The 16,873-nt window shown below is 48.4% G+C and overlaps 1 protein-coding gene across 1 annotated transcript; it reads right to left on the bottom strand.

Annotated features, from left to right (window-relative positions):
• Window positions 1-2,411: 2,411 nt before the first annotated feature.
• Window positions 2,412-15,016, bottom strand: RGS16 (regulator of G protein signaling 16). The gene is made up of 6 exons (XM_054497470.2): window positions 14,809-15,016; window positions 8,021-8,612; window positions 7,039-7,149; window positions 6,221-6,285; window positions 5,767-5,933; window positions 2,412-4,313 (listed from the first exon to the last, which is right to left on the bottom strand). The coding sequence occupies exons 2-6, from the start codon at window positions 8,062-8,064 to the stop codon at window positions 4,092-4,094; spliced, it is 609 nt and encodes a 202-aa protein (XP_054353445.1). The 5' UTR covers window positions 8,065-8,612; window positions 14,809-15,016; the 3' UTR covers window positions 2,412-4,091.
• Between the last annotated feature and the right edge of the window lie 1,857 nt (window positions 15,017-16,873).

Raw genomic sequence — 16,873 nt, 5'->3', positions numbered from 1 at the left:
ATTCAGTGTTCCCTGTGACGCTTACTCTTATTATCCTCATTTTACAGCTGAGGCTTAAGCAAATTTCCAAGGTCAATGGCCAGGATTCCAACCCAACATTCCGACTCCACAGCTGGGACTGGAGAACTGCTTTGCTGTAGTCTGTTCTGCCCCATCTCACCAAGGTGAATAATATGACCCTGACTTTGAAGAGCTCAGTTTAATAGGAGAGCAAAAGCCATGAAGAAAGAAGTTCTGGAGGAATACCATATGTGCTACAATCAAAGTAAGAACACTGTGTCTTAGAATCATGCAAGTTGGGAGCAATTAACTCTGTACAGGGACATCTGGGAAGGCTTCACTGAGGAGGTGATGTTTTTGCTGGATTTTGAAAGTTGGCATTCTCCTCCTCGCACCTCAACCCCCAATTTTTTCTAAAAAAAGAGGAGAAAGAGGTATTCTAGGCAGACAGAACAGCATGTGTAGCCACAAAAAAAAAAAAAAAAAAAAAAGAGAGAGAGAGAGAAGGAAAAAGTCTGAGAGTGAAGGCTGTCCAGGCAGGAGATACGTCTGGAGAGGGACTTGGGTCGGGTCAGAGACCCCCTTGTGTGTTAGGATTAAAGCTGGACTTTATTTTAGAGTCAAAAGTGAACCGCTGAAGGGTTTTAACATAGCCACAAAGTGCTCAGATCTGTGCTTTAGAGCTGAAGACTGGCACAGTGTGGAAAATGAACCAGCCCAGGGAAAGGCTGCGGTAGGGAGACCCGGTGGGAAATTGTGGTATCTGATTGGAGAGGATGAGAAAGTCCTCTAAGGAAGCCTTGGTGAGCCTGTGCAGAAGCTGGACCCAACGCATTTGGGTCTGAGGGATTTCGATGCACTCAATACATGCATGTTAAAGGCATAAAGATGGAAGGAAAGGAGAAGGAAAGGGCGAGTGTTAGTACCTTCCTGTCTTCCTGGGTCCTCCTCTCTTCCTTCCCTTATCAATCACATTCCTCCACCCATCTTTCACAGACTGGACTCCCCCATGGCATAACTGAGTTCAGATCCCCACTCTGCCACTCGCTGGCTGGCTGCCCCAAGCATGTCCCTCCCTCTCAGAGCTTGTTTCCTTCTCTGGATGATAAAGAGTTCAGACCCACTCCACAGAGCTATTGTAAGGACTAACGGAGCTCAGGGCCTGCCACAGTGTTGGTCCCCATCTTCCTTCCCAGACCCTTAATTTCAGGATCCTCCCTGGTGTCACCCACAGAATCCCTCCTTAGATCTGTGCTTAAGATGTGATTCTATGGGGCTTTCTACCCCATGTTCCTAAAGTCTGATCACTTTACTCAGACTATCAATAGGGAAAAAATAAAGGTCCATGTAAGGTCCAAATCTGTGTATAAACAGATCATTCAACAGAGAAGAAAACATTTTTTTAAGTAGTGGTAATCAGAAAAAAATGAGAGGGATTCAGTAGGATGAAAAAGGAGAACAAGCAGACAACTGGCAGAGGAAGAACAGATTTTGATCCTTGCAAACCTACCCCCAGGGTCTCACTGTGTCCCCCAGGCTGGAGTGCAGTAGAGTGATCTCAGCTCATGGCAGCCTTGACCTTCCCAGCATAAGCCATCCTCCCACCTCAGTCTCCCAGGTAGCTGGGACTACAGGCAAATGCCACCACACCCTGCTAATGTTTGACTTTTTGTAGAAACTGGGTTTTGCCATGTTGCCCAGGCTGGTCTTGAGCTCCTGGGCTTAAGTGATCCACCCACCTCAGCCTCCCTCCCTCAGTGCTCACAGGCATGAGCCACCGTGCCTGTCTCCCTATCCCCAAATTCTTTCAAGCACAGCTCAACCCTTATTCCCTTGGCCTACAGAATGGAGCAGCCTCATGTACAGAGTGGCTTCATATACCTCATCTCAGATACTGCTATGAAATTATAAAAAGAATAATAATTTCTTGAATATAAATTACAAAAGATTTCTAATTGAATTTAATTACAAATTACTTTTAAAAGTAAAAATCCTACAAAAGTCACCACCTAACTGATGAGGTCTTGCTACTTGACCAAGGGGTACTGACCCCTGCACTGTTACAGGCAGAATTGGGAATGGCTCATGCTGAGTCCCAGCCACGTGGGCAAAAGATATGGGCTCTGAAATGACAGTGCGCTGAGCCCAGTCCAATCCACACAACAGCCCAAAACAAGTGGGGCTGTCATGAACTTAAAAAGTCACTGATCATAGCAGCCTCGTTAGAACCTATCCCTTCTCTTGACTCTGGCAGGTACCAGGTGAACATCGAGCTCTTCCTGTACTTCTGCCTGTGCCATGGAAGCTTATTCGCCTGTCCTGTGGAATTCCCAAAAGCCAGCTCCTCCCCAGAGCTCTCCACAACACTTCCTCCTTTTCCCCTGACCCACACAGCACTTGAAGACAGGATGTCATATTTGACCTTTGCTTTTATTTTATAAGAATATAACATGCTGAAACAGGAAAATGGGGATTGCAAACATCATTCATATCTAGGAAACCAGCTCCATTTGTCACAATAAATAAATATTTAAACAGTGAGGAGTTCCTGACAGGCTCCAAGAGGTTCCCAGCACATTCAGAGGTAGAGTCTGGTGGAGAAAGGGAGACAGTTAGGCTGAAACCCCTGCTGAGATTCTCCAGTAGAGGCAAACTGAAATTACAATAATAAATACCAACAGCACCAACAATAACAAAAACAATGTTATGACAATCACAGAAAACCAATGATACAATACACTTAAATAATCTCCTGGAGGAGCTCATGGTACAGAGAGAACAGTGTTGATTATCCTGGGCCACAAAGAGGCTGCCCTGGGTAATTCAATTCCCCAGCCTGGGCTCTGCTGCAGGAATTCCCATCAGGAAATGTTTGTTCGGTGACGCCCTGAGGTGACAGGCAGGTTCTGATTATTCCCAGTCCTGCCCTTCCAAGCAGCCTCTCCCCCAAGCTTCTGCACTCTAAGGGTGCCATGGTCCTGGGCCACCTCTGCCCACTGCAATGGTTCATCTCACGTTTGCAGGAAAGAAACACAAGGCTCCCCTTCTATCTCAGGGCATCTCTTTTTGCCTGTTCTCATACCACAAAAAACACTGGCTGGATTTCAGCAGGACTCTCAGGGACCACCAAGAGATTTATTTCCTAGGATCCTTTTCTGCCTCGTTCCACACTGCGGGGCATGAGAGCTGGAAAAGCCACTCCCCGAGGCCTCCACAGTTTCTCCCCCTGGGCCCTGCCTCCAAGAGACAGCACAGAACTCAGAGAGGGCTCATCCAGGAAGAGGCCCCAGGGCGGGCCTGCTCACAGGTGGACCCTGCTGCAACACAGGGTAAGAGGCCACCTGCAGGGGGCCACCCAGAGCACTGAGCTGGATTCAAGTGAGCCTCCTTTCAGGGCTCTCCACTGACTTGGAAAGGGCTCACAGGCCAGCGTTTGAGGTATAAATATCTCGCATGGGGCAAGAGTCACAACAGCTTGCTGGCCTTGACATGACTGCAAGGCTGGACAGACACACAGGAGTGTTACGAGGTACAAGCTAAGGGACTCTGGGCTAGCCCAGAGGCCAGTGAGGAGGGCCAAAGGGGAAGACTCCACATCCAGGGTCCCTTACGTGCCCAGAACAGTCTGGGAATTAGGAAAACAGGATGCGATCAGAGTCAACTGAGAAACAGGCAAAACAGCTGATCTGGATGTCTTTCCTCCTCTCATTTTCACGGTTCCCTTTATCCACATGTTTCCTAAACCACACTAGAACACTTCCTTCTCCGGTGAGAACGAGAGCCAGTGCTAACCCCCATACCACCTTTTTCCCCCACAGAGAGCCCCACCAACCCTCATCATTAGCCCTTATTCATAGGTCCTGGAAGTGGGCGGCTCCTCTCCAGCATGAGTCCCACAGTATCTGAAGGAGAGACTGCTGCTTCCCAAACAGGCTGCTGGAGCGCATTTTTTTTTTTTTTTTTTTTTTTTTTTTTTTTTTTTGTCCTCTTGCACTTGCTTTGCAGAACCTGCCTCCCACACAGGGGCAGCCACCTCGGGGATGGGTGACTCAACCTCTCTTCCCGGCTGGCTTCCTCACTGCCGTGGAGACTCAGGTGTGTGAGGGCTCGGCCAGGCTGCAGCTGGACAGAGTGGCAGAGGCGGCTGAGGCTTGGGCAGCCAGGTCCCGGTAAGCGGGCGACTTCAGGAAGCGTGGGTAGGAGTCCTTCTCCATCAGGGTACGTGTCTTCCCCTGAGCCACATCAAAGCATGTGGCTGTGGCAGTCTGCAGGTTCATCCTCGTCAGCTCGCGGGTCTCATGGTCAATGTTGACCTGCGGGAAGGAGGACACGCACAGGGTGAGTTGGGGAAGAGGGTGGGCATGGCTGAGGGAGGGCCAACGGCAGGCTGGGCATTGGAAAGAGCACCGGATGCTGCATCAGGAAGTGGGGGCTCCTGAGTTGATCACTAGCTTTTTGGCTCTGGGCTTGTACCCACATCTGATCCAGTGTCTGTCCTCCAATCTCTCAGAATTAACATGAGCATCTATCAAGAATGTATACAAACACAATCCCCCTTTCACCCTTTCTTCTACAGCAACCCTGCTTCAAGTCGCTATCAGCTCTCCTGGGATTTGCACCGAGGCCTCCTACCTGGTCTCTCTGCTACCTTAACCCCCACCCCTGTAGTTTGTTCTCTACCCAGTCGCTACAGTGAGCCTTTAAAAACCCAACTCAGTTTGGTAGCACCTCTGTTGTCTCCTCATGTCTTTCAGAGGAAGAGCCAAAGGGCTTGCTGGGCCCACAAGGCTCCCCAAGCCCACACCTGGCCATCTGCCTCATGCCTGACCTCATCTCCTGCTCTTGCCCTGCTCTACACGGGTCCATTTGCTCATCCGTGACTGTGACAGGCAGGCTCTGGCCATTGCATTTGCTGCTTCCTGTGTTGAAATGTTCTTCCCTCCCTGAGTTCTTTCTTATCACTGTTCATATGTCCTCACTTCCCTTTACAGAATGGAAAACCTTACGTCTTCCCAGGCCCTACCTCTGGTATTCCCTGTCTCTCATTTCCTGCTGTATTTTTATGAGTGCATAGCTCATCACCTGGCATATATTTGTCTAGTTGGTTATTGGCATCTTCCCCCATTCAAATTATAAGTTTCATTAGGTAAGGGACTTTGTTTGGTTCACTGTGACATACACAGTGACTGTAACAGTGTCTTGAATATAAGTGGGGCTCAATACACCTTTACAGAATTAGGTGGAATCAATCAGCGGTCAGAAAACAAAAATAAGGTGCAAAAGTAAGGCATTACTCTTATCTCTCCACCAGGTGGCGCTGTGTTCTTTAGCAAATGCAGCTGCCATATGCATAGCGGCCAGGAGAAAAGTTAGACAAAAAAATCACAGACCACAGACCAGCAGGCCTCAGACAGGTCAGCCTGGGGGCTGAGCCAGGTTATATAAGGTCCCTGTGCTGACCTTGTCTCCCCAGTTGGTACGTGTTTTGAGCCTCTAAAAACGGATGGGTTTATAAAGGTGGGTATGGACAGAAGCCGAAAAACCTGCCAACACATCCTGCCCCATCATGAGTCATAGGGTTAAGCACCCAGGAGTGGCACTGAGCCTGGCTTTCCTAGTCTCTGGTCACAGAAGCCCACTCACCCTTGTGCCCAGTAAAGCCCTTCTACCTCTACACCTAGCCCTTCCTCCCCACTAGCCCTGATTCTCAGAGGGGAAGGAGCAGGCGGTGTCGTGAGGATTCACTGGGCATATGGGGGCTCTAACCTCTTTAGAGGCCTCACTGCAAATGAACTCCTCAAAGATCCGGTGTGCCCTGGAGGCCAGCTTGGTAGCTGATCGGATCTTCTTGAACTCCTCACAGGCCAGCCAGAACTCCAGGTTCTCCTCACTGAACTCTGTCTTCAGGAAAGCGTGGAAGGCAGCCACTCCATCTGGGGTTGCGGGAAAGAAGAGGAAACAGGTCAGCTGAAGGGACAGCAGGGAATACAAGAAGAAAGGAAAGCAATTGCACTTAATGGCTCTATTTTTAGAACATAATTTTCTTGAACAAGGACCTGCCTTTATATGTTGAATAGAGGCTGGCACATTAAGGGATCATTATTATTATTATTACTACTACTATTATTCTGCCCAGGCTCTCAGCAGTCCTGGGGCTGGCTCCAAAGCACATGAGTACACACGTGCCACCCAGAGACAGATACAAAAGGCTCCTACTCACTTTTACTGCTCAGGAGCAGGTCGAACGACTCTCTCCACCCCAGCACATCTTCTGAGAAGTTTCTACTAAAAGACAAAAAGAAAAAAAAGAGTAAGAAAAAAAATCAACAAACCAAAGCATAGTACAAATTCTAGCCAGAACTCTGATGGAAAACTGCATAAAATTCTCAGAAAGGCTTGCTTGGTGATTGTTGAAGCTGACACCTCAAACTCTTAGTTGGACTTAGGGTAAGCAGTAGTGTTTTCTAGAGCACAATTCAGCAACCAGAAATCAAAGCTAGGGACTCTTTAGTCCTCAGTCAATATCTCTAAGCCTGTCTCTTCTCTGTCCAAAAATTATTTCAATTCCCCTGACTCTCAAAGATTTGTTTTGTACACCTTCCCAAGGAAATAAGGTCCTCATAAATAGAGATTACATCTACACATAACTCCAGAGTTTGGTACAGTTGATAGCCAATATGAAAGAGTTTCTAGGCAAGGTGCATGCTAGAGTCATTAATAAAAACTTCAAGTGGTCTTGGATTCTGTCCTAGCCCTGGATGCACGTGTAATGAATCCCCAGTGAGACAGTCTGGTAACTAGGCATTCATGCCCTGTGTGCCCTCATCCGTGGATGAACTTGGAGCCCTGGAGCCACCTACCCACTCACCCATGAGCCAAGTAGTCGTAACAGACCAGCAACAAGTCCCACTAAAATCTCTAGGGAGGTGTTGCCAAGGTCCACTTAGCATGTCCTGGCTTCTTCTTGTATTTCCCTCCTCATGACTCCCTTCCCACTCCCTTCCGTCTGGGAGCCCTGAGCTGGTCAGCAACACTTACTTCTCTTTGCTGTGTTTACTGCCCCACTCGAACTTGCCAGTACTCCCAGTATCGCAGCCCAGCTCTGATTTGTGAAGAAAGATCCCCAGACGTGTCTTGAACTCTTTGGCTCTGAAAAACAAATCAGGAACATGAAAGCATTCTTTCATTTGCTCAGCCAGTGTGGAGAGGTTTATAGGTCCCAGAAGAGCTCTGGGTGGCGCCACCCAAACTTTAGCCTCAAGAGTTCCTGGAAACTCTTGGCTGTCCCCAGGCCCAAATTGTCCTTCTCTTATCAGCATCATCAACCCCAAAGCAACAAAAGCAATGTTTGAGCTATGCTGTGGTAGGTCTTACACTTTCTGGGTAATACACACGCTGCATATGTGGGCTTTTCCCTAAAGTCGCACTGATCTCTCTTCGTGCCTGTTGATTCAGAAAACTCAGCATTCTTTTCAGAAGTATTTCTGAACTGTGTGGGAAACTGATTCCTGCCTTCATCTTTACTTTTTCCTTCCCAGCCAGTAACGATTGGAAGCTGTTGAGTAGCTCTCTGGAATATGGACACACCCTCAACTGTGGGATCCCCCACCCCCACACACTCCACAAAAAAAAAATCTCCCTGTCTTCCAGGGGCAGAGGAGGCAATGCCCCTAGCTCTGGTCTGAGGAATGAAAAACAAATGCTTAAGAAATGGGCAGGCTCAGTTCTGCCTGGAAATGTCAACGTGGCCTTCCTGCAGCCGGGTCTTCAGCAGGTCACCTGAGCACGACTGCAGTTTGTCAGAGGATGGGGATGGCAGCAAGCCGCGGGCCCTTGCTTCCCTTCCCCTTGCTTTCTCCCTGCTGCTGGAATCTAAGCACATGGCATCAAGTGCGCCTCTACCTCTCTACTCAAGCCTCTAGCTCCCCATTCCCGCGCCCACCCAGGTCCCCAGGCCTGCCGCTCCACTCCCTAAAAGTTGGTGAGACTTCCCCCAAGCAGTTGGACAAGCTCCCCTTACCTCTCCAGGCAGGTGGTGGGGAAGGCGGCCAGGGTGCGGCACATGGCTGCGGGCGCAGGGCAGCACGTAGTGGGCAGGATGGTGGCAGGCTACAGGAGGCTCCGCGAGCGCCAGGAAGCAAAGGCGCGGTAGCAGGTGCTAGTCAACTGGGGTTGGGTTTAGCAGCCTGCAGGCGCCCAGACTGAGCGGCCGCTGCTTTAATCCCCTCGGAGGAGCGGGGCGGGGCTGGGCACTGCTGACCAATCGGAGGGCGGGGCTGGGCGCTGAGAAGACGGAGGCGGGGCCCGCAGCCAGACTGGGCCGGGTGCAACTTTCGCCGCAGCTGGAGCACGCGGAGCTGCACCCTCCGCCCGGAGGAAGCCGCGTGTAGAAGGAAAAGCAGCAGGAAAATTGGCACGGGGATGAGACATGCACACCCAGTTTCCTAGGAAAAAATACCTGCCGACCTCTAGTAACAGCAGGAAACTCACGCAGCGGTGTCGTGTTGAGAGAGTTTGCACCGGCGTGGTGGGTCTGGGAGGCACACAGGGCTTTGATCGCAGGCAAGTCTGAGCCTCCTGGGTCCTGAAGGGCAGGCGCACAGGGTGCAAACCTGGGCAAAACAGCATCTGATTATACTGATAAGTACCCTTTACGAGGCTCTCACCCTGATGGACATGGGGCTAAGTAAGCTCTTCATCATCATCATCTCCATTTTATAGTTGAAGGAACCGAGAATCAGAAAGCTAAATAAACTTGCCCAAGATCACAGTTGGAGATGACAGACAAGTGGGATAGGGATGAGTAGTTTATTGAATACCTACTATGTGCTAGGCACATAACTAAGACTCAAATAACTTGCTCAAAGATGTGAAGCTAGTAGGTGTTGGCTCCAAAATTCAAATGTGAATTTACCATTCTTTTTCCACTGCACCCCCCCCCCCCCACCCACACACACACACACACACCCGCAAAGGTTAGTATCCGGTCACGGCTATACCTATGGACGATCCTGGGTTTAAGCAGTTGCTACCTTATTGTCTCCATCTCTGAAATAAAGGTAATAAATGCCCTGCCTCTCGCCTCATCTTCCCATAAAGGCATTGGGATTGCTATTAAGAGGCTGTATGTGAGGTTAAGAGTACAGCGTCTAGAGTTAGATTTTCAGGTTTCAAGTCATGGCTCTGCCAGGTGACCTGCTGAAGACCCAGCTGCAGGAAGGCCACGTTGACTGTTAACTGGCTACTGATGGGAGACTAGGCAAACTGCTTAACCTTTCTATGCCTCCATTTCCTTGTCTCTACGAAGAGAACAACTTATTTCATAAGGTGGTTGTGAGAACTAAATAAATTAATTCTTAGTTTGAGTTCCTAGGAACTAGACTCGAGTAGACACTTGCATGCAGGTTTACTGGGGAGAGTTATCAGAATTAAGAGGGAGTAAAGGAAGCAGGTCTGGGCAGAGGGAGGAGTTGAAGGCCATGCCATTTCAACAGAGACCCCAGCTGGTTCCAGGGAATGCCCTGAAGCTCAGCTGGCCCTTTGGAACTGTCCACTGAAGCAAGAAGACAAGGCCCTGGTAACCCCATAAAGACCATTCATTGCATACAGCTGCTCAAGAAGACGGCCTAATCTTAAGGCAGTGCCCTTTGTCAAGAGCAATTCCTGGAGAGAGACTAACACCCTGGGAAATGATGACCACAGTCCCCAAGACGGGATCTGGGTGGCACAGCACAGCATCCATGACAACATATAAGGTGCTTATATGACAGTGTTCAACATGTAGTCAGCACTCAATAAATGTTATAATAGCTTTCAGTTTTACTTAATAGGGATACTGGGATTGCTAGCAATAAGGAAAAATAGTGATTTTTTTGTGCTTCTTGGAATACAGTATAGGCAGTGTATACTGAGGCACTCTTAGTTAAGTATACCTGAGGCACTCTTAGTTAAGTGTACTGGAACTGGAAATAGCTGGAAATTGGACCCTGTCTCCCAATTCCTGAGCTAGTACTTTCTCCTGCTCTGATAAAGAAAGCAAAATAAACGGTGCCAGGAGCAGTAGCTCACACCTGTAATCCCAGAACTTTGGGAGGCTGAGGCGGGCAGATCACTTGAGGTCAGGAGTTCGAGACCAGCCTGGCCAACATGGCGAAACCCAGTCGCTACTAAAAATACAAAAACACACCCAGGCATGGTGGTGGGTGCCTGTAATCCCAGCTACTTGGGAGGCTGAGGCAGGAGAATCTCTTGAACCCAGGAGGTAGAGGTTGCAGTAAGCTGAGATCGCGCCATTGCAAAAAAAAAAAAAAAAAAACAAACAAGGAATTGATGCACAGCTCACAGACCAGCAAATCTGAGAGCACAAAGCTCCCTACTCTAGATGAACGGCCCTCTCCGAGTTCAACCTGCCTCTTTGTTGCCATGGTTACCTCTTCAGTTTCCAGGCAGAAACTTTTTGAAGTTCACAATTTATCCCAAATTCTCTTCCCAGCAGGTCGGTTCATATCTGCAGTTTCAGTAATGCAAGATGACTCGACAGTTGCTGTAAATCCAGCAAGTTGAGCTCGCTTGTGAATTGCATTGGCTTGGACAAAACCTGACCTCATTTTTGCCCAGCACTCCCAGAGCAGCTGTGATCTCTTTAATGGATGGCAGCATGGGGGCACAGCTCTGCACCCTGGGTCATCTGGGGTCAGCAGTCTGGGCAAAGCTGTAGTCAAGATTAAATGTCCCACAGCGTCCCAGCCATATTGCCTTTCATCTCCTTCAGCTCCCAGCCCCCAGCACTACCCTTTCCATGGAGGCAGAAGTCTAGATGGGGATCTTTGTCTACTGATAATGGTAAGGGGAAATGAGAACTCTTCCTCCATTTTTCTGATTCAGCTCAGATGATCCCCACAGTGATTTAGGTCCTCCAAATTCAATCATCAATCTACAAATACATATTTCTTATGAATTTACTATATTCCCAAGTTGGTGGGAAAACAATAGCTTTTAAGGCTCTTCCCTGAATTCAAGGACCTTATAATCTAGCTAAGGAAATAGAACTGCATGGTGGGGAGCAGGGAAAGTGAAAGGAAACTATTGTTTGTCACAGAAACAGATGTCAAGGGAAGAGGCTGATCGGAGAGGGTTGACAGTATTGAAAAAGAAGTGATGGAGCCATGGTAGCCAGTGAGAAGCAGAAGTAGGAGGAGGCATGAAAGTGAAAGAAACAGGAAAAGCTCTTATCATTTGCAGGTACAGCAAAGGTGCAGAAAGACTAAGGAATTTATTAAATGCTGCAGAAGCACTTAGGGTTGTGGGACACAATTGGATGCCACTTTTAGATTTAAGAGCATATCCTGAGGCAGCTGAATGAGGAGGCAGTGATCATCTCCAGCAGAATTGAAATAGGCAATCACTGGGGACATTTCCCTGCTGGTTCATGACAAAAACTTTGGGTACCCTCTCCTCCTGGGTAGAAGTTGACCAAATTCAGCCTGGTTGTAGGAAATGATTTTTACTATGATTAATGATTACTGTTTAGGGTATTGAGTGCAGCTTGCTTTGCTGCTATATTAGTCCTCTCTGGTTTCTTCTTTTCCCTCCCTCCCCACTTCTCCCAAACCTAGACTTGGAGGATGATGTCTAGACTCCTCTGTAAGGCATCTAAGGCTCTAACCACTTGGCCTCACATCCTTTATACACACTAAATTCCAGCCAAACTCAGCAATTGGCACATTACCCTGGGCATCATGCTGCCTTATACCCACAAACCCTTGAGCATAAAATTCTCTTGGCCTGAAGGTCCTTCCCCTTCCTGTACTACTCAGTTAAAAAAATATTTTTCAATAAATTGATTTTACTTATATATTGAGATACAATTTACATATAATAAAATGCACAAATCTTAAGAGTACAATTCAATAAGTTTTGACAAATGTATACACCCATGTAACCAATATGTAATCAAGCTACAGCTTCCATCACTCCTCATGCCTGCTCCAGCAAATTTCTCCCCCAAACAGAGGTGACCACTAGTCTAAGTCCCAGAACCATACATTGGTTTTGACTTTTCTTGACTTTTCTACCTATTTTTGAGACCTAGCTCAACTGCCTTCTATTCTCTCATACATTCCCTAATTCCTCTCCCTCCCCCCATCTGCAAGCAGAGTTGGCCAGGCCTCCTTTAAGCCATCCCTGTTGCCCTGTACTCATAGAATCAATGTACAGTCTGTTTCCTCTGTGCACTCCTGGAGGGCAGGGACTATTGCCTTGGTCATCTTTTTTTATCTTCAGCCCCTATCACCATACTCAGTTCTGCATATGTTCCATAAATGTTGGCTGGGTAGATGGCTTCTGTTTCAACACAAATAATAAAAGCTAACATTTATCGAACACTTACTATGTGCCAGGCTCTGTTCTGTGTGCTTTGACTTGAAGTATCTCTTTCAATGCTCACAATTACACTCATAAGATGAGTAATATATTTTCCCCATTTTACATTTGAGTAAACTCTGTTTACATTGAGTAAACAGAGATTGGTTAAGTAACTTGCCTATGGCCACAAAGCTATTAAGTGGTCGAGTTGGGTTTTGATTTCAGATAGTCCAACTCCAGGACCTGGGTTCCTAAGCAAACACTACGTCAGCTTGCCGTGTGGTGTTTTCTAGAATTCAGAATTGGCTTGCTATGAGAAGAATGAAGCACATCCTTGGGGAATCATGGCACAATGTTCCAGGTCATCCTTCTGTCTTCTGCAGTTTTGTTTCCTTGTATCCTCTCTTTCTTGCTCACTCCATTCCTCCCTCCGCATTCACATTTTCCACTTCCTGTCTTTGCCCTTAGCTGTGATGTCGTCACAGGCTCTGGATTTTTCTGCTGCTTCACTTCCCAGTCCCTTGTGTATACAGTTCCCGAGGATGGCTGTGGAGAGTCCCTTTCTCTGCTCAAGTCCCTCAGTTAGCATGTGGGTTTTTATATCTCTTTTTCAGGAAAACTCAGAATTCAGCTCTGTGTTCCCCTGCCACACTTTCCAGCCCATGCTGTCCCATCTTCCTTTGCTCATGGAAAAGCCTGGTTCCTACCTGGGAGGGAGCCCAGGGGCAGCTCCCAAAGTCTTTGGGATGTGTCAGAACCCAAGACCTTTGTTCCTCCCCATCCTCCTAGGAACCTGAGAACTGGGGGATGGTGCCTGGCCCTCTGAGGTTTATGCTTTCTTGGTTCTCATATGCTGGCTTGGCCCTTCCCAGGCCCAGATCTTAGTGTTTTGTGGTCTGAAACCCGTGAGCTTATCTGCCTGACTGTAAGGTCCACTTCACCCCACCCCATAACCCGATAGTCTACCTCCCTCCAGGCTCCCGACCTCTCCCTGCCTGCCAGTGCCCAGCTTCCTCCACCTCTCCCTGTGCTCGCCAGCCCATGCTGTCTCCACTCTGCAAACCCCTGCCCACCCCTGCCATCACCTTGCTGCATTCCCTAAAGTACCAAGTAAGTCATCAGTAATAAATGGGCCCATCTCACCTTAACACTTCCATTCCCGAAGTAAGAGTTACCTAAGAAGCCTGAGTTTCTAAATGTCTTCCTCTTTCCCACCATACCTCCTCCTTGCCTTCTTCACCTTTGTCACAAAAGTCATTTTTCTGACAGCATCTCATTTCCATTCACTAAGACTTAGAAACAAGGCTTATTAGAATCTGCATTTTACTCTAATAATTTTCCAAGGCCCTGAGAAGCCAGTCAGAATGAAAGATTAGAGGGGTGAAACATGAGGCCTAGGATTTACAGATGACTGAAAGGTGATGTTTGTATTTCCTGTCCCCTAGTCCTTTGCAAACTGAGGATGGAGCACTTTTTTATTTTAGAACTGGAAAGTCAGACAGGCACAGCACCCGAGATGGTGCCTCTATCTCTAGAAGGAAATAAGCACCAGAAGAAATCTAACAGGTGCCATCCCTAATCTGGGAGTAGAGGAGGGATTCTGACCATCGCTCCCCACACCATATTCTCTAACCAAGGCAACAGCCAGTGCTGATGTGTAACATTGTGGGCAAGAGGAAAGCATTCTGCTCTTTGGCCTAACCGTTGTGTCAAGAGAAGAACAGGGATATAGAATAGGTGAGGAGAGAACATTGTTTTACTCTCAAATATTGTGTGTGTGTGTGTGTGTGTGTGTGTGTGTGTGTGTGTGTGTGTAGGGGCAGGGAACTGAAAGACCTTCACAGAGGAGAACCTCTATGAGTGGCCACCCACCCTCATTTCTTGGAAAATTCAACATATCAGACTACCTCTGTTTCCAGAGACATTCAGTGTTCTCTCCTCCGTTCCAAAGCTGCCTTTGAGATGTGAGTGCTTACTTGGACAGGTCTAAAATGGCCTCAGGGTGGTCTGGAGCCCAAATCTCGGTGCCTAGTGCAGTGTCTAACACAATAGAGGCACTCATTAAATAATGAGTGAATGAATCCCACTCCAAACATGGTGAATATCCTTGGAGATTAACTATCAACCGTGCCTGCCCCAGATCCTCCAGATTGCAGGCATTCTCAGCTAAACTTCAGCCAGTCAACTTTCTGGAAATGGGTCCCAGGAGGGCCGAATTATGGAGTGAAACTTGTTACTCTGCAGCCCTCTTACGCTCCCCTCCCCCTGTGGCTTGCAGTCTCCCAGTGCAGAGCAAACTGGAGCAAAATCAGGGAAGGGTCAAGCAGACATCAGTGCCTCCAGAGCCCAGCTAGAGTCGGAAGCAAGACACCAAACACACATGGCACCTATGCCGACTCCACCTACCCCTCTGTAGGCCTTTAGTGTGAAAAGCCCCCAGCTTACCTTGCCTCCTTTCTCTTCCTCTCTTAGGTATTCCAGAGCAGCATGTACTAGGGAGAACCCGGCTCTGTGTCAGATAGTAGGACGATTTCGGCAAGCTTGGGAGGTTGATGTTTGGTCTTCCTCCAGGCCCTGTCTTAGAGAAAAGGCAACTACCATTTTTAGGGCCCTCCATGATCCAACACTGGACTAAGGGCCTTACAGATGCCACCTGTACAGAAGGGGAAACAGAAATTGGTGCGTAAGTAATCTCCCCACAGTGACACACCTAGTAAATGGGAGTGCCAGGCTGGAAACCCAGTTCTATCCACAAGGTCCAACCCCAGGGCTATTCAATACCTTGTCCCCATCTTCCCTGGCCTCTGAGCATCTCTCCCTCTGGACCTTGGCTGCTACTTCCGGCCATTTCTCCTCCTTGTTCTAGTCAGAGATATCTAGGTGCTTACCTAGGCCACAGATGAGACACAAGGACCCCAGGAACAGCAAGCCCCAACATGTGAATACCACACACACGTGCAGAGATGTCAGGTCAGAGGCATGGGAGGGGCTTTGTCATCTCCTGGGAGTTAAGGACCTACTTTCTGTGGGATCCCTCCTCCTCCTTTAAGTCACCTTCCAGGAGTCCCCATGTCAACAGGGAGAGTAGGGGGTGGGGGTGTGGCAGTCTGGTGCAGGGCCACAGAAGAAAAGCCATTTTATAGGAAAGCAGGGGAGGCTCAACAAAAGCACCAACACTAGCTGTAATGTGGCGACAAGTTGGAAGGGATCGTGCCTCTCACAATGTGCTCACAACACCTGAGCAGAGGGAGAAACGTGGTGTGATGTGTGAGCAGCTGGGAGGCTGGGCCGGCAGAGTGGCGGCGGGGGAGGAGGGCCGGAGAAAGCAATAGGAACAGGTGGTCCTTTCACAAGCTCCCAGGCCCTCAGCCCCCGACACAGCAGCTGTCCTAGAAACAGGCCCAGGTGGACAGAAGGAAGAGCACAGCAGGGGGTGCATGATGTTTTTGCAGCGATAGAAATGAGCTCTCCCTAATAGGCCCCACACATTTGAGCAGGGGGGCACACGCGGTGAGCTGTGTGACTGAGCCTGGGTGAGCCACGCCTCCTCCACCAGCCATCTAGCTGTAGTGCTGCTCCAAATGTGACCACAGGGGAACTTTCTGGATCCAAGCAAGTCCCCAGGCGTCCCAAACACCCTGGCTGCAGTAAACACAATGACAGTCACTAACAATTGGTGTGCACACTTCCACTGTGCTCTACATTTATGGCTGTTATAGTCCTCATCTCATTTAATCCTCACACTAACCTCTGAAGAAGGTCCTCTGACCATTGTTTTACAGATGGGGAAACTGAAGCATAGAGAGGTTAATGGAGGAAGAGATAGAAGGATGGTGCCATGATTTGGTACTGGGTCATCTGACTGTCCATGCAGTTAGCTACGCATTCTGCAGACTTCCTCCATCCCCAGCTCCCACAGTTACAAAAAGTTCTTTCCTGCTCTGAGTTCTGAAATGCTCACATTCCCAGCTCCAAGAGGATTCACAAAATGAATGTTTACCTTCTCTTACAGTTCAGTCTAGTCTTCACATCTTGGGAGGGGTTAGAGGGGGCAGAGGAAAGGAACTTTAGCTGCCTAGGTGCAGTTTAAAGAGAGTCTAGGTACTGTGGCTCTCAGCAGCCTTTGACCCTTGGGGCCACTCTCTTCATCTTATGGAGGACAAGGCCTTTGGTTCCCTGGAGATTCACTGAAAATCACTGACATGAGGCAGATTGATTAATAGGATAAAAATCACACAAATTTATTTAATGTGAGTACACATGAGCCTTCAGAATGAAGACCCAAAGACACAAAGGAAATTGTCCATTTTTATGGTTGGGTACAACAAAGTATGGACAGCCACGTAGAAATATGATTGAACAAAAAGGGTATGATCTAATGCTAATAGACTGAGTGGGGAAACCAAGCAAGGCCTGCCTGTCTGGATTCTTCTTGGCCTCTCTGAGCATGCATTCCTCTGTGAACCCAGAAAATCTGAGACAGCTCTCAGTCCAGAAAGTTTATTTTGCC

Source organism: Pongo pygmaeus, chromosome 1 (assembly GCF_028885625.2).
Source record: "Pongo pygmaeus isolate AG05252 chromosome 1, NHGRI_mPonPyg2-v2.0_pri, whole genome shotgun sequence".
In the NCBI taxonomy this organism is placed as follows: domain Eukaryota; kingdom Metazoa; phylum Chordata; class Mammalia; order Primates; family Hominidae; genus Pongo; species Pongo pygmaeus.
This window is presented reverse-complemented; position numbering and strand designations above follow the sequence as displayed.